The 18,521-nt window shown below is 37.1% G+C and overlaps 2 protein-coding genes across 3 annotated transcripts; both read right to left on the bottom strand.

The window, feature by feature from the left end:
- Positions 1-1,943: 1,943 nt before the first annotated feature.
- LOC145775217 (Na(+)/H(+) exchange regulatory cofactor NHE-RF2-like) lies at positions 1,944-7,738 on the bottom strand. 2 transcript variants are annotated; one of them, XM_082586467.1, is made up of 5 exons: positions 7,460-7,738; positions 6,943-7,104; positions 6,288-6,461; positions 4,707-4,884; positions 1,944-3,671 (listed from the first exon to the last, which is right to left on the bottom strand). In XM_082586467.1, exons 1-5 carry the CDS (start codon positions 7,670-7,672, stop codon positions 3,469-3,471), a joined length of 930 nt encoding a protein of 309 aa, XP_082442593.1. In that variant the 5' UTR covers positions 7,673-7,738; the 3' UTR covers positions 1,944-3,468. The 2 variants fall into 2 exon arrangements, with proteins under 2 accessions (XP_082442593.1, XP_082442594.1); XM_082586468.1 differs by having other exon boundaries at positions 1,944-3,623.
- On the bottom strand, positions 7,738-16,582 carry LOC145775216 (activating signal cointegrator 1 complex subunit 1-like). Its single transcript, XM_082586466.1, has 3 exons — positions 16,361-16,582; positions 14,358-14,904; positions 7,738-9,267 (listed from the first exon to the last, which is right to left on the bottom strand). Exons 1-3 carry the CDS (start codon positions 16,528-16,530, stop codon positions 8,935-8,937), a joined length of 1,050 nt encoding a protein of 349 aa, XP_082442592.1. The 5' UTR covers positions 16,531-16,582; the 3' UTR covers positions 7,738-8,934.
- Between the last annotated feature and the right edge of the window lie 1,939 nt (positions 16,583-18,521).

The following is an 18,521-nucleotide window of genomic DNA, read 5'->3' as shown; positions in this document are numbered from 1 at the left end:
AGAATGTATTTAGGCTATGTAAGAATAAAGAATATATCCCATTGAATGAAAGGCTGATGTTTCGGAGACAGAAACCAGCCTCTGCGATGGTTTGGGGTAACCTCAACTGGTGAAAAAACAACTCTCTTCTTCATTAAAGAGGGAGTAAAGGTTAATGACATATAACTCTCTTCCAATCTGACGTGAGCCCGCATGGAAGCAGTACGGCTCATAAAATCACATGGAATCCTGTCAAGTAATCCATGTTGATGCGCAATCTGAGATATCGAATGATTATTATAAAGGTTAATCGACATGTTTATTTGAAAATGTCGAAGGAGAAATTATTGATTCTCTGAATCAATGCAACATTTAGAGACGGAATAACTCTTCAACAAGACGGGGCTACGTCCCACACAGCAAATTTTGTCCAGAACAGGTGTAGGCCTAAGGAGAATATGGCAAGGTTTCGGCCAAAAGAATTATGGCCTCCATCCTCTCCTGATTTAAACCCAGTGGACTTTGCAATATGGAGTATCGGACACCATACGTGCCTCACAGTGCCGGATTAAACATTAGGCAAAGTAGGCACGTGCCTACAGGCCAGTCAAAAATTCAGGCCACTTTAAAATCAGTAGAAATTTAGTCATGTTTTCAAAATAATTATTTTCTAAACTAATATGTATTTATCTTGATAGCTCTGTTTTGCCAGATGAATTAAAGGTTGCAAAAATCGTTAAAAAAAAGACGAATTAAAACATGTTGCCACTTCCTTTTTGATGTTTTTAAAAATTCGCATTTTCGTTGGGTGACGCAACGAAACAAACGTGGCGTTGTGTTAAGAAATTAGAAATAAATTTTAATCAGATTCAGAATGATGATCAGATTGAGTATTTGGACGTAGGTAGTGCAAGATTGAGTCTCGGGTGTATTTACTGTATAGCAGATCCTAACGATATCTGTATTGCAAGCGATCTACTCCGTAAGATTGACCTCCAAAAACTAGTTAACACATTTTCAATCGCAAAAGTGTTATTTAGTTAGGCATATGACCAAGTTTTTGCACGGTATCCTGTGTTATAGTTGCAAACACGATCTTTGTGACAATGATTTGGCAACACTGACAATTCTAATTTTTTTTTATTTGCAACCCTGATTTTCGGGCCACTTATAAAATGTGCCTACAGGCCAGCAAACCCTTAATCCGACACTGGTGCCTCATGCAGTCAAGCGCACAACAGACTAAGGTATTTGGTGAAGGCAAATGGAGGATATATTGAAAAATAAGAGTGCATTTTGTTTACTTATACTTTTCTTGTTTACTTATATTTGCATAATTTTTTTCCTGTTTGGATGTACAGTAGGCTACTGTTATTTCAATAAATATTTGTCTTGACTTGGTTTGATCAAGTTGTAGAATACGAACTATTCTAGAATAGATTCGATTTCTCAACTGTTCAAAAATGCTTTTCCATAAGGGTTGGTGTCAGCGTGGCGCCGTGGCTTGGTAGTTTTTACTTTCAACAACTTAGCTGGGTTTATAAACAAAAGCAGGCAAAAAAAAAAAGAATTCCAGAACGGGTATTTTTTTATAGCCATTTTCTTGGGCATAATTGCTATAGCACAACAAAATTACGTCGAAGTCTTAATTTAAACAAATACCGCAACGTTGATAAAGAAAATAGACAACTTGTGGCAGGAAGCCATAAGCAATGAAAGGATATGAAAATTTCAGATATCAGTTAGTACAAGCCATCGGTATTAAGTAACAGCAGCTTGAGCTCCATGAAAGACTCGGTAATTCCCGCGCTGTAAACAGCAATCTACGTTATGTTTATTCCGCATGATTGACACACACATAACCTTCAAGTTCACACAGTGATTAAAATCGTTCAAACTAAAACACGGTACACGAATAACACAACATACGAACCCATCTACCACCGTATAAACACCTCTCATGATTCAAATTGGGAAAGTAATTATATTGATAACAACGTTGCTGAAGCCATCGATTGAAAGTACAGTATGTTCTCAAGAACACTTGACATTGAATCTTTTTCGTTAACAGCATTGAAGATAAAAAAGTGTATTTGACAACATTGCCAAATCCTATTAGCCTACCAGTCTTCCAAAGAATGAGGAATTTTCCAAACGTTTGTCACAAAGACAGTTATGATTATGGAATGTTTAAAGACAGCAGCACGAGGAACATAAAAAATGTAGTGTTTTCTTGGAATTATCTCGATACACACGAAAAGCGGTCCACAATATCATCGACGTAAACTCTAGAGTGTTAGCAACATTGACGAATGGTGATTCAGCAGTGAGGTGCCCAGAAAAATCAGAAGCACGACTGCAATATAGATGAGCGACTTTAGATGGTAGCATTAAGTATCAGATGATTTTTTTGGTCCCTGGAATAATCTTTATTTGATTTCATCTAAAACTGTCCTAAGAGTAGTTATTTTTTTGCAAATTGCTAGCATGTTCAACTGAGAGTGACTTTAGCCTCAGGTACGGTTCAGAACGTGATCATACTAAACATGATGGATCCCAGAAATGTCCATTAGAAAGCCATTGAAATTACAGGGTTTTGATCAATGCACAATACTGCAAATCTAAGTAGGCCTACTAGGAAGGCTATTGCCTTTTGTTTACAGCACCAAGAGTATTTCTTTAAAAGAGTAATTATTTTGCAATAAGTCGAAATTTTGTGCAAGGGCAGTTATATGCAAATTTTCGTCGAAATCTTTATACCAGTGCACGAAAGTTTATAAACTGGTCCTAAAGACACCATAAAATGCGATACCACACACTATGACATACAATTACCGCGATAATTTCCTTGAAAATTCATTTTCTAAACATTTCCGTTTTTTAACGTAATTTGATAAGAAACTGTTCAATGAAAAAAATATGATACACGGGTGTAAATTTTCAAGCAAATGTTTGTCCGAACTGTTGTGATAAGAGTAGGGTACTTTAAGCAAATAGTAAAAATACTAGGCTATGAACATTTCTCTCACAAGACGATTTTCCAAGAACGAACATAAGGTAAAAGTATTCCACTAACGTTTGTACAAATGTAAAACAAAATGGCTGTAAAATTCGGCTGCAATGATTGATTACATTATTCACAACGTTCAAAAATCTAATAAACTACACATTGCGCGATAGGAAAGCTCTTTCGTTACAGCGCTATGTTTGAAGCAACCACCAAAGCACATAACACCGATGAAAAAATGAAACTCTACTCTACACAGTGATATTTGTACACCAACGATACAGGTGCATGCCAAATGACATTAATAATGCACGAGTTTCGTTCAACGAGTGATTAGTTCTACAGTTAATCGCTATGCAATGGAATGATCGATTCATACACCCACTTATCCATGTAATTTGCAAACAGACGTCCAAGGGACTAAAAGTTACCAGTTTTAGCTACGTTGAAACCATGTAAAAATAACATGGTTTGCAAGCTGGTTAAAGATTATTAAACACCGCGTGACGATGATTCCAACTGTTGGAAGGAGGTTGCTTCTTCCTGGACTTTGACCTTTCTTTCAACGCAGTCAGGTCCATGGTGAGCAAGTCAACGCCATTTGATCGAGGGGCCTCGTCCGCGGAAGGAGTCGACGCTGGCGCAGAAGGTTGCTTTTCTTCGACTGGGGTCAATGGTATGACGTCTATATTAAATTAAATTTTAAATGAAATCAGTTTTTAATTTTAAAATATAGTAACTTTGGTGCTTATATATATATGTAGCCTACAGTATGATGGGCTACATCAGTGTTTCTCAACCTTTTTTGGCCCAAAGCCCCCTTCATAAACTGGCAAATTTTTACCGCCCCCCCAACAAAAACAATTAATTACGAACAGCGAATATAAAACAATAAATACTATTAATACTACAAAAAGTGCTCAATGCCAAGCAAAAAGCCAAGCAGAGCGAATTACATCAAATATAGGCTAGTTACCAGCCTCTAAAACCCTTACAGCTTGTTTTGCCCTAAAAGGGGGATCATCAGAAGGTCCTTATTCCAATAGAATTATATTTCTAATACAATAAGGACCTTTTGATGATCACCCTTTTAGGGTGAAAAAGGCTGTAAGGGTTTTAGAGACTAATAACTACCGGTAACTATATTTGATGAAAAGGAAATATATATTGGCGAGCATGAAAACAGCATAGGCCTATTATACTGGTAGTCAATGTGAACCTTGGTTAGAAAGTGCCAGTTTCTACACATCCTGTGTAAAGCCAGTGAGAAACATTCGAAGATCACCTCTTATGTCAAGTGGGTTTCGCTGTTTGGTATGTAGCAGAACAACACAGCTGAATCCCTTTTCCACCAGGTATGAGGTAGGAAATGTTACCACGAAGATACGAGCTCTTTGACGAAATCGTTACGCTGGGCGGTAGATGGGTTAAACCAGAATGCCCCCAAATAATCAAAACGCCCCCTTTAGTCCGAGGTAATCATACCGCCCCCCTGCGAAATCAAAACGCCCCCCGGGGGGGCGGTACCGCCCCCGTTGAGAACCACTGGGCTACATGGTAAATTTCGTTGACACTCAACTTTCGATTAAAATGGTGAGTTGGTAAAGATATCAATTTAAAAAATGACAATAACTGGTCTACTTTTAACAATTTACGAATGCTAGTAGTTTAAAATTGGCATTCTGGCTGAAGTACCTCAAGAAAACAGGGTTGAACTTACTTTGTGCAGGAGTTGGCAGCGGTCCCAGAATATGCTGAGGAGTTGGAGTAACTTGACACGACTTGAAAAAAGCATCAGTCTCTTCGTCAACAACTAGAAGATCGACTTTTCCATCAGATTCCTTGATGGCAGAAACTAACTTAGAATGCTTCTCAAATTCCATGTTGGTCCCATTTATCTAGGTTCATAAAATATGTGAGACTAATATACGACAATAGATGTACAACCTTGAACCAGCATTGCTTTAACTTTTTCAGCTTACAGCGCACCAAGAAAATAAAAAGCAATTGCGGAAGCAGAACTGCTTAAAAAACATTTCCTCTACAATTTTTAAAGCAATAGTTGTGCTTTGGGAACAAGTAAGATTGAAACCAAGTTCTTTCGTTGCCAATCTGCATACCAGCATTTCGTCACAAATTCCGAGAAGTCTCTCTAGTTTTTTAATTTTTGACTTTCTTTTAAAGCAGAAAAATGTGTTTTTACGGAACCATAAAGATCCAAATATTTTGATGTCTTTTCCACTGATCATTGAATGAGATTTGTAACCAGATACCTAAAACGTTCAAACTATTTTGGGAAAAGACTTGATTCATATTTACCGAATAGATTAACTATTCAAAAAAATAATTAGCCCAAAATGTAAATACTAAACTGCTAATTCTGCAAACGTTTCAAAAACTAAACTTTTTTTTTATCTTTCGTGCAAAATTGATAAAAAAAAGTTTAATTTCCGAAACATTTGCTGAACATGAGTTTAGTAGGCTATCTACATTTATTTTAGGCCCTTTATTCTTTGGGTAGATTGACTAGGCGTTCCAACCATTTTGCTCCTCAGATTAATAATTCATCTAGAGTTGTTTACACCAAACTATGGCAAGTAATTTTCGCGTAACAGCTGTAGTTCAGACATAAAGTTTAGAAGAATATTTTAATTAAGATACATTAGGAGCGAGTAACCTATATGTTATTTCCTTCAAAAAATTTTTTAACAACGTCAACTTTTCATCCAAAGATTGCAGATCTGATATTGCTGCGATTACATTTTCTAATGATGATAGCCTGTACTTGGAAATAACTAAGGCGACAATCACCCTGCCTACATTGGCAAGACAAATGCACCTATGTCATATATAAATATAAGCAATAGTGTGCTTTGCAAATTTCGCACGCAAAACAGCTTATTTCCCAAAAGTTTTCAATGCACCTGAGAATGTTTTATGGCACACAGTTTGAGAAACACTTATAAATCTCTGAATTCAAGATATTTTTATTAAACATTAACAGTTCTTGGTAATTTAAAAATCTTTCGGTCGTAACAAAGGCGCGGTAGCCAATTGTGTATTGACAAGTAAATAAAATAGAGGATTCAGCTTTCTGTTAGAACAAAATGCAGAATACAAAATGGGATACAAAAATGGGATACCTAATCCACAGCACAATGGACGGCAATTTCCAAAATGCACAAGCATTTGCTAACAAATGAAGCAGAAGCTACGTTGCAAATGTTAGCAGTCGGTCAGTATTTTGTGCGGTCATTCAAATCAACTAAACTGAATGCTGCCTTTCGATTTCGACTCTTACTTCGATGATCCGATCCCCAGCTTTGACACCAGCAATGGCAGATGCTCCATTATCGTCTACAGAACGAATATACCTCCCCACTTTAGTCTTGTCGCTGTGTAGATTGAAACCATAACCGTCCGGAGCACGAACTAAGTGGCATAAGCGCGGCCTGAGACTGTCCGCTGATTTTTTCTGGAAAACAATTTTCAGCAGTTGAAATATGATACGAACAAGCATAAAAAACGTCACACGGAATTTTACAAACTTTAGCAATTGAATGCAGTAGCATTATGTTGTACTCACATGATATCAGCGGGGCATAAAGCGTCACAACTTCAAATTTACAAACTATGCATTTCAGTATAGTACAGTTTCAAAGAGCCTACACAAGATTATAACAACAAATAAAATCAAGTCGTTTACTATACGTATTTCATCTGAAACTAAGTTTGTATTTGTAGTTAGTATAACCTAACAGTCCTAACATGTTGCGATAAAGATTTATATTCCGACAGGAATGGTTGAAATACGTAAAAGCAGAAGGTATATTGAATTGAGTTAAGTTCCAGTTTTGCATTAACATTTAAAACTCTAAATTGAATAGCTAAAACTCAATATCGAGAACAAGGTACAGCACAAAACTTCAACATTGTGATAACGATAATTTTATAACCTTGGTTGTCGCCGCACAAATTTCTTGTGTCGGCACTGGTATGCCGTTTACCAGCAAGTCTTCTGTAACTGCAATATTGTTGTCTCTGAAATATTTGCCCGCAATTTTGTCAACCACCAAAAGCTTGGTATCTCCGCTCTTCTCTTTTATTCTTGCAACAACCTTAATAATATTGAACAAGCGATTCAGTTTAGTTTTCCATCGATCGACTTCCATGATATTGAACTAGCTTTCAAGCAATATTGTTTTCATGACTTAAACCCAAGACTCTATGTGTGCAAAGGTTTTATAAATCAAGCCCTTTGGAAAGGAATTAAAAAAAATCAATACTCTACTTATAGTGAATGAATATCTAATACACTGAATCTTACAAGTCTTGTGTAATGATGAACATTTATAATATTTCTTTTATGTTCATGGTTTTACAATTTCAAACAAGCTATAAAACATAAAGAGGGTCAAATGAAACAGTGGCAGCTGTTATTAAACTTTCATGCAAAACTTCAGTGTACCTCACCTGTTGATGAGATTCACTTTCCACATTTCTTCCATTAACGGAAATTATCATGTCACCAGCTTTTAATCCAGCATGCTCTGCTGGACTATCAACTTCTACTTTGCGAATGCTCTGTCCATACTTCCCCTTCTCCCCATGCAAATGAAAACCATATCCTGAAGGTGCCCGAACAATATGGCACATCCTTGGCTTATATGTTGCAGCTGCGAACATTGTTTTTAGCACAAGCAGTTTCCCTTAGAGCCTATGTTACTAGATAATGCGTCTAATTTCCTTGACTGTAGTGACAAATATTACCAGTTTTAGATTATTATTTTACGTATTATCACATATGAATTTTATATTCTTTTACGTCAATCCAACGTATTTCCACAGCACAGCTTTTGTAATGCTGTACAACATGTTTTTGCACAAAAATTAAAAACACAGATCCATTTCTAGAGTTGTGGTTTCTCTATCAGGCAAATCATTCCATGCAGTAATCAGTCTAGCATTAAAAATCATACAATCAGTTAATCACATGTCAAAGAAGCAGTGACGCAATGATGAGGACCATATTTCTATGCTCACAGCATTGGTTTTGAAGTCTGATATCGATAGGATATAGCAAGATTTTAATCATGTATGATGATTGTTAAATAAATTAACTTTTTCCCTTCCTGCAGCGCAATTTGTCAATAATAAACTTGATGTATAGCACAAATTGGTGTTTCAGCACCATACAAACTTTATATTCACTTTTATCATTCAATGAAATATGGTTATAAGATACCATGAAATCACAGTTTCCTTTTAAAATTATAGAAGATTTAAGTTTTAACTACCAAATTAAAATTACGGTACGGTATCGTGTTTCATAAACAACTTTTCTAACCCACACCTACCTACAAGACAGTATAAAATAAATTTGAATTTCTTGAAATCATGAAACATCAAGTTTTATATATACTCAGTTGTCAAGTTAACTATACGTACTCAGTTGACAGGAATACATTTGCGATATCAACGTACACTACAGCAAAGTGATCGTATTGCCAAACTATAATCAATAAAAAGCAAGAAATGAAAATCCTATTCTTTTGGTTAAAAAGAAAGGTAAGTACACAATAATTATAGCTTCACAATAAACTCAAATCCTATCATGTGTCCATTAACTTTCTTTATGCATAAAGAGCAAACCTTCATCTTCATGAAAGTATGCCTTAATTGAATTCCTTTATGCAAATACAGCATACATACAATGTTAATGGATAAAGTACTAAAGTAGTTCAAACGTTTTGATCAATAAACTGTCTTCATCCAGCTATTTAATAACACTGAAGATAAAGGCAGTTTAGTTTTCGAAAAGTTTGCTTGAATCAGTATATATTAAATGAATTCAGTATCTACGCTTTGGGCTCTTTATCTTTTGTGTAGATTGACGGAGCATTCTAACCATTTTGCTACAAAGTAGTTTAATTTTTTATAAAAGTATTTTAATTAATCAATATCTTTTCCAGGCAAGCATAATATCCATCAGTTGATGTTGTTTTTCGTTTAGATAAATGAAACTCATTTATAACTGCACGACCAAATTCAAAATCTTGGTATTCCATGAGAATATGGCTGGCATCAAATGACTGTCTCGTTTTTCGATATCTCTTGGTGTCATTTGTGTCTCTTTGTTCTCTTCGAAACATTGTATTCATAATCGTGCAATGAAGCTTTACACCCTCATATTGCTTTTCTGCTAACCCTGCTTGAATAAAGGATTCAGCTATTCTATTGGCAAGAACCTGCAGCTTATCAGATCCATCCAAACAATCCACCTTTAAAAAACACAAATGTGATAATATATATACAACATAAAAGTAACTGAAAATGAGGACACCATGAAATAGGGGTAGGCAGTAAAAATGAAGGTATTCAGATTTTGCATAGGACTCTTTTTTAAACAATAATATGATATGACAATGCAGAATCAGCAAAAAAATTTAAACTTTAGGCGTTTTTGGCGGTTAGCACCACAAAAAACTGAAAATTGCATTTTCGGATTGTGAATTTAACAAAAAATCACAATTTTCTGGAATAAATGATTTTCAAATGTGAAATACTGCATGAACTTGTCACTATTTTATGCAAATTGGCTCTGTGAAGATGGAATAATAACTCAAGACTAATTTGGAATTTTATTAGTCAAAGAAAAGTCCAAAAAACAAAAAAAATGGTAAAAAAGCTTCAATTTTTTGTGATAAAGTGTTAAGGAAAGGACAGTCCTATTGCAAAGCCCCAGACACTAGAAGAGATAAAAGAATGGTAGGGTATAAAATGGGGAAGCTTTCGAGGTTAATGCATTTAATGGACTTCTTGAACCATTAAGGGCATTTTGGGGGGGTAGGGGGGGTGAAGGATGATATTGAATATTTTACGCATGCAGTCACACTACCATAGGCCTACTTGTATCTTCTTGAGGTAAACACGCAAGAAGAACTCCTCCAAATGCTCCCTCTTCTGTACAACGAATTAAAGAAAGGCAAGATGTACATACTCAAAGATTATGTTATGGAATATCCTCATGTTCAAGTCACCAAACCAACAGCAGAAATTGCACAACCAATATTGCAGAAAATGTGTGTTGATTCTGCTGATGTTTTGGGGAGACAAGCTGGCCAGGAATATGGCTTTAGTGATAAGGTTGACGACCCTCCTCGTGCAACTTAATTGCATTTGCTTTCAAAAGAAGAACGTGCCAGGCTGCCAGCTTGCGATCGCACAACCTTGATGCAGAACGCCACCTTGCTGTATTTGGCAAAAGAGCACATGTTGCGAAGTTCCGTAATACGAAGTTTATTGCAAAAAGGATCCGAAATGATGTCAATGTGTTTCAATGACTCACTTTCAAGAACAAAGTAATTAAAAGGTGGTCCCATACTTGATTCAAGTGTTGGGTATGAGAAGATAAGGTTCTCATTGTACTGTACTAAGCCTTTGGCACTAAGGAGAGTAGGGTGGCCAGTTCCTTTTTCTCAGCCGCCTTTCCTGCAGAAATTATGCCCACCCAATTTATTACACCCTAGGTAGAGGTGAGCGGTGTTTTCAACAACCAGCTGAAGCAGGGAGTCGAACCAGGTTTGCATAATTGGACAGCCAACGCCTTATCTGTTGTGCCATCCCATTAAAGGGTTAAATTCTATATCATAGTCAAGATTCTCAATGACATGGAGATTGGAGAAGCACTGGGTACTAGGTAAACAACAGCAACTCCTGGAATTGAAAACTTCAGAAAAAATTGAAACAGCAAAAAAACCAGCAAATTACACTCAAAAATGTTTGGAATTGCGTAAAGGATGGATAGGACCAGCAACGAGTGTAGAAGAGTTGCATGAAATCCTCAGATCAAATCCTGACAAAATAGAAAAAATAGTAGGTACGAACGGAGTTATCCTTCTATCGGGACACCCATAAAGCTGGTGTCATACAGCAGCCAGATTTGTTCAAAATGAATACTATCCCACACGAGGAACGATTACTCAACTTGTGTGCTCTTCTTGCAGAACATGACCCAGCATCTGTTTCCTTGACTATCAAACAATGATGCTGCAATGGTCTTGTCATCACAATCCTGTGTTATGTCAACTCAAAGTACTGAAGATGACAACATGATGGAAGTAGGAAACTATTATATCACATTGATGATTGAAGGGAATCTTGATACATGGTATATTGCTTTATCATCATCAACAGTATCATAGCCGATGCGGCCTTTGATGAACTAGATGCTCAGTTCGTAAATTTTTCCAGTGTTCCCTTTGTCGCGCAGTGTCCCAAAGTGTTCTTGGTTGGCTGATTGATGTATTGAAATTAGATATAAATGTTGTTCTTTGTCTGCCACGAGCACGTTTCCCGAGAAGGCGGCCGCTTAGACAGAGATTTTCGAAATCTTCTTTTCTGATAATGTGACCGAGAAATTTGAGTTGCCTTTGAGTTATGTTGTTCAATAGTTCCTTATCTTGATGTACCTGGTTTAAAACTTCTGCATTTGTGATGTGATCAGTATATGAAATCTTGAGCATTCTTCTGTAAAACCACATTTCAGCTGCTTCAATGTTACGCCTAGTTTCTGTGTTGAAGGTCCATGTTTCACAACCGTACTGGAGAACAGACCACACTAACACTTTGAGAAGTCGCACCTTCAGAAGAATAGAAAGCTTGCGATCCAATAGAATAGGTCGTAGTCTATTAAAAGCGTCTTTAGCTAGGCCTATTCTTCTTCGTATCTCTTTCTTACATCGTGCGTCCGCTGTTAAGAGAGAACCAAGATAGTTGAAAGAAGACACCTGTTCAATTGTGTTGCCTCTCTGGTGAAGTACAAAGTGGGGTTCAGGACTTTGTTTGGAGATAGTCATGCATTTTGTTTTTTTGTCATTAATTTCAATTCCATATTTTGCACTGATGTCTGAAGTTTTGTTAATTAGTGTTTGTAAACCATCCGGGGATGTCGCTATGAGCACAGTGTCATCAGCATAGCGAATATTGTTTAATGAGATGCCGTTCACTAAAACTCCCTCATCAATACCTTATTGCTTTATACGTGGGGCAAAATATCGATGGCAGATATACAATGGATCACCTCACGAGAGTACAAAAAGGGTCCGATTTGAAATGGAAACATCCAGTAAAAACTAATATGATATAATAAATTTAAAACCATGTTGAATGCATTATTGATGGTGAGTGGGATGTTTCCCAAGAAAGGAATATCACATTTACATTGCGTAATCACAGTTTTATTTCCAAAACGATTGAAAAATTTCTGAAGTGAAGTGTGAGTACACTTTCATGACTTTCGTTTGTATGTTTTATTACCTGATTTTTGCTGGGTTTTGACCACTAAGATAACTTTAACCGATTTGTACAGAGTAAATTGATATTAAGAATTTCTGCAAAATTCCTCAAGTATTGCAGGCGGTATCAAATACCATTACTTCATATTTTGGAAATTAAACTCAATACCGTAGGTGTTTTTGCCTCAATATCTATTGCTTTTTCACCATTTTTTTTGTTTTTTGGACTTTTCTTTGACTAATAAAATTCCAAATTAGTCTTGAGTTATTATTCCATCTTCACAGAGCCAATTTGCATAAAATAATGACAAGTTTATGCAGTATTTTACATTTGAAAATCATTTATTCCAGAAAATTGTGATTTTTTGTTAAATTCACAATTCGAAAATATAATTTTCAGTTTTTTGTGGTGCTAACCGCCAAAAACGCCTAAACTCCAATTTTTTTTGCTGATTCTGCATTGTCATATCATATTATTGTTTAAAAAAGAGTCCTATGCAAAATCCAAAGGTAGTGCCAAAAATCCACCCTGTACTGCCTACCCCTACATGAAAATAAAAAAGAATTAAGGACAATGAAAATTTGTCATACAGTGCACAACATTTTTTAAAGCATTTAACAAATATACAGGGTGACCCAAAAAAAACGGGCCCCAACTATAATTAGGCCCCGTTTCTTAGTATTTTGTCCGAATGAAATGAAACTTTGGTTATATCATAACTAGTTTATTATGTTCAAAACATCACATCAAAACACTAGGGTCTTTGGCCTTTTTTCTCCGTTTTACAGCATGTGTTTTAGATGGCCTCCATTTACCTCCGTGCATTTCTTGAGGCGCAGCACGAAGTTGTCCATGACGTTCTTACAGACTGACTTGGAAATGGTTCTCATGTCCTCCCTGATGGCTTCCTTGAGTTCCATGATGGTTCTGGGTTTCCCTGCGTACACTCTGTCCTTAAGATAGCCCGAAAGGAAAAAATCTGGGGGGCTTAGGTCCGGGCTAAGGGGTGCCCACTCAAAATCAGTCTTGGGACTGATCACTCAGCCTCCGAAGTTCTCTTTCAGCCAATCTCGGGACAGGTTTGAGGTGTGAGAACTTGCCCCGTCTTGCTGGAACCACAACTTGCTCAGAGGCGACGCGTAGAGGGTCTGGAGCTCACTCTTGAAGGTTTTGAGGACCTCCACATACCGCTCCTTGGTGACTGTCACTGCTGCGCCAGATTCTTCGATGAAGATTGGTCCGATGATGCCTCTGGCCGAGATTGCAGCCCACACTGTGCACTTAGGAGAGTGCAGGGGCTTGGTGGCTACTTCAGTGGGTCAGGAGGACCCCCAGAAGATATTTGTCTTGGAGTTTGCCTTTCCGTCAAGATGGAAGTGGGCTTCATCTGAGGTCCAAAGGAGGTTAAGGAAACCTGGTGACTCTCGATCTTCTCGAGCATCTTGACTGCCATAGCGCTCCTCTGCTTCTTGTCTGAGACTGTAAGGGTCTGCATCGTCTGTATTCTGTATGGGTGGCAAGCCCTGATATCGTTCACCAGCACTCTCCTGCAAGTCTCACGGGACATACCGAGAGACTGACTTCGTTTACGCACAGAGCGTTTCGGACTCTGCTGGAGAGACTCCCTCACACTTTCGACCAGCTCGGCTGTCCGCTTCTTGGGACGTCCCGAGTGGCCTGGACGGTTCTCACTGGCAGCGTTGAGGTTCTCCACGGTCCCATACTTCTCGAAGTGGTTCACCCAGTTCTGAATTCTACGTTTGGATGGAGCCTTTTCACATTCGAACTGATGCATGAAACTGTGCTGGGTTTTCTTAAACGAGCTTGTTTTGTAGTAACATTTAACAGTGTATTTTTTGTCCCAGCTCCCACTGGGGTCTTGGTGTACTTACGGTTGTTGATTCTGCCATGTCATATAAAATAAGGGCAGTCGGTGAAGAAATAAAGGAGATATGACATAAAGTGTACGCGGGGCCCGTTTTTTTTTGGGTCACCCTGTATATATCCCTTTAAAGACCACATACTTTTTATAGATTTAGAAAGATAATTGAAATATTTCAAAGACAAACTTTACCTTCACGTAAAGAACATCAACAGCTGCAGGATCATCATTCATGTATTCCAAATTATGGACGTCAATTTCCAATGGAGTGTCACTCATCACATCTTTTACAATAATATCGTACACATTTTTCAAGTGACTAATTGCTCTCTCTTCCTCCTCTTTATTTAAAAGCACCAGTGTACATATTGTTAAATGTAGTTTTAAAGGATTTTGAAACAAGCTTTGATCTATCCCTTCATGTGATGAAAAATTCTTCATTACCTCCGCTTCAAACTTTTTTAGACCTTGTTGTACATTTTCAGTGTTTAGTGGTATAGATACAAAATGGGTAAAGGGCTCTTTCCAGCGTTTTGATGATACAATGAGATCAATGCGATTTTTTGCAGACGCCACAGCGACAGAGCTTTCTCCAGTGATTATTATTTCCCCAGTTTGACCTCTTCCAGAAATATTAATCTTTGTTTTTGTTTCATACTCTAACCGTCTCTTTGTATCACCTTTGCTTCCAATGATGTACTTGTACAGTGTGCTCGGAACATTTAAAGATACCTTTGACCTAAAACAATAGAAATCTTAGCGATAAAAGTTCTACAACAACAAATTCAGATGTTGATTGGTACATGGAATCATATCAACAGAAATGTTCTCAAAGCACTAAAATAACATAAGTGGGAGCTGGTGTACAAGTCTCCGCCCTGGTCATAAATGCTATGACACAAATATAATTATGTCAAAAATTGGAATCAATCAAGACATGCAGGGTGAAATGTGTGAATACTAAACAGCATTAAAGCAAACAAAAGCTGTTTATGAATACATTCCCTTTACTTCATTATTTTCTAACCATAACTTGGGGGGTCTGCTACTATTCGGCGAGTGCCCTATTTGGCAAGAGCTCTTTTCGGTGATTTTTCAAATTTTTTTTTCAAAATTATTGGGTACCGTAGCCTAATTATCATTGCCGCTTTTACATCGTTTTAACGTCACTAAATGTTCAAATAACCCCCCTAACCCTTAACCCCCTAACTCTTAACCCTCTAACTCCAACCCTAACCTCTAACCCCAACCCCCTAACCCTAAAACGGCAATGATAATTAGGCTACGGCACCCAATAATTTAAAAAAACAATCAAAAAATCGCCGAATAGGGCTCATCGAAACGGGTCATTCCGTAACTTGGGTTAGGTGAGAGCTTCAGTTGGGATTAGACAACAGTAAAGCAAAGAAAAAGTAGTCAAGACAAAAAACTGCTGCTTCACCCTATATTTTGATTGATTCCAATTTAGGACATCATGCATTTTTGACCAAAGCGGATACTTGTACACCAGCTCCTGTAAGTGTTTATTCAGGATATGGTATAATACAGCAGAAACAATTATAAAATAACTGTAGACACTGGCACACCATTTCGGCTTCCTCATCAGTTGCAGTGGTTACACTGGACTGATGAGGAAGCCGAAACAGTATGCCATGTAGCAATTTTCCATTTGTGGTATAAAAAAACAAAAAAATGGTACTTTTGTCAACCTTGCAAAAGTGCTCAAGGCTACTGTCGTAACATGGTTTCAATTTAAATTTGTTTACAGATACTGCTTACATAGCCAGCTTATTGAAAAAAGTTTTTTTGTCATTTATTGCCAGTGCCTTGTAATGAACAATTGTTTGTTATTTTTCACCAGTAAATAATTTTGGAATTTTTTACATTTCACAGTTTTAACCAATTGTTTTCTATCAGATTGTATCAATTCTGCTTTTTTGTGGTTATATTTACTTCTCAGTTTTTTACGTCTAATGATTGTAATCTACTGTGACACGATAACTCATGTAATGCTAAACTTTCTACATTAGTTTATGTTGTATACTAGATACAAATATATATAATTGTATATTTCAAGCCATAATGCACTACAGTATTAATACAAACTACATGGGAGGTAGGCCTAGAAGTTTTGTAAAAATAACTAAGCACATGACAACTCTGTTAGCTTTATTTAAAAAATCAGACAGCCTTACTTTTCCATTGAAACTGTTGTGTTTGTGTCTGCTTCACAAGACGGTTCATCATTCCAATAATCAACATTTTGAGTGACGTCTCTGTTCAAAACCTGTGGTTGATTTTCAGCATTATATTTGCAGTATATCCGTCCATCGATGTTAATTACCACTGGATCTAATATATCCATTTGGATCACGGTGATCTTAAGAGATCATAAAAAAAACTAACTTAGGCTGAATCAAATCAAGAAGCATATCTTAAAATTAAAACCAGAAAATTGAAATACTAATAAGTGTAAAAAAAATTAAATGGCAACCAAATCCGTGGATGAAGTGTAGCATTTGACAAAATATTAATGTAGACTAGTTATTGTTTTACCAAAATGTGAAGTATAAACGAGCAGAGGCCGACATCTGCCACTTTAAAAGTAGCCCAATATCCTCACAATATGACAAAAGATCAGCGATCTTGCTACCAGTCTAACTAATACGCTACCGCTTTTGAGGTTAAAAGCAGCGTACATTTGTTACTTCTGATTTCTACGCACTACTTTTGGCTTGAGCTGACACTGGATAACTCCATTCAACTACCTTCTGACTTGTGATGAATGTAAAGAAGTCGGTGCTATTTTCAAAGATAATATTATGTGTGATAAAGCTTTGGTAGAGAGTTAAAGATAACTTTGACTACGTATGCACTATAACGACACTCCGGACTGAAAAGCACAAACTGAACAAGTGATACAAGAATGATCACAAATAAATTATATGGCGGGAAACAGATCACATGAGGTGTAAACTACAGGCATTTGTTTTGTCAGTTTTGTGAAGTCGCTGTTTCAATTTCGTGGCAGCATAAGTGAAATTAAATTTAAAAACAAAACAAAAGCAACTTTAGCGGGTTTAACTTGCAAATTTAGCGAGTTTAACTTGTCTTATTACAAAGAAATATAACATAATTTAAAAAAAATCAACTCAAACAATTTTAGACACATATGACGTACGTGTCCTCACAAGGATTAATTAGGTTACTTAAATCGGGTGCAACCTAGTTCGTACTTTGAACCATTCGTACAGTCAGTTCGTACCCTGAAAAGATCGAGAGAAAAAATTAAAAAAAGCCGAAGTCGCTGATCGCAGTTTAATAGCACAAAGCCAAAGATCGGAGTTTCCCCAAACAATTTGAAACAAACTCGAGGGTTAAGGTTAGCGGAAACTGCGGTTAGCGGAAACTGCAAAACTGCGGAAAAATGTTTGCGAAAACTGCGATCAGCGGGGGTTAGAGCATAGAGTACTCTATGGTTAGAGTTGGGGTAAGCGGAAACTGCGGTTAGCGGAAACTGCGGAAAAATGTTTGCAGAAACTGCGATCAGCGAAGGTTAGAGTATAGATTACTCTATGGTTAGGGTAAAGGTTAGCGGAAACTATGGAAAAATGTTTGCGGAAACAGCGGAAAAATGTTTGCGGAAACTGCGATCAGCGAGGGTTAGAGCATAGATTGCTCTATGGTTAGAATTAGGGTAAGGGTTAACGGAAACTGCGGAAAAAATTTTGCGGAAACTGCAATCAAGAAGGGTTAGAGCATAGATTACTCTATGGTTAGGGTTAGCGGAAACTGGGGAAAAATGTTTGCGGAAACTGTGATCAGCGGACTTCGGTTTTGAGCTATTTTTTCTCTCGATCTTTTCAGGGAGAAAATTTTAAAATGATTGCGGAAACTGCGATCAGCAACTTCGGCTTTTTTTAATTTTTTCACTCGATCTTTTCAAGGTACGAACTGACGGTCCGAACTGTTCATGGTACAAACTAGGTTGCATCCACTTAAATCTGCAATAATTTTAATTAAACCAGCTAAAGTTAGTTTGTTTTGTTTGTCAATATTACATGTATTGACAAAGTATGATTGCAGAGCTACAGTAGGCTATATCATATTGAAATCTAAAAAGAACATTTTTTCGACTCTGGGGTGTGCGCTTGAGCAACGAATGTTAACGTAGACGGTCGTTTGGTCGACAGGACATTTGGTCGACAAGACATTTGGTCGACAAGACATTTGGTCGACAAGACATTTGGTCAACAAGACATTTGGTCGACAGGACATTTGGTCGACAGGACATTTGGGTTAGGGTTAGTTAACCCAACCCTAAAATGAATTGTTCTGTCGACCAAATGTCCAGTT

This window comes from Aplidium turbinatum, chromosome 8 (assembly GCF_918807975.1).
Source record: "Aplidium turbinatum chromosome 8, kaAplTurb1.1, whole genome shotgun sequence".
Lineage (NCBI taxonomy): Eukaryota > Metazoa > Chordata > Ascidiacea > Aplousobranchia > Polyclinidae > Aplidium > Aplidium turbinatum.
This window is presented reverse-complemented; position numbering and strand designations above follow the sequence as displayed.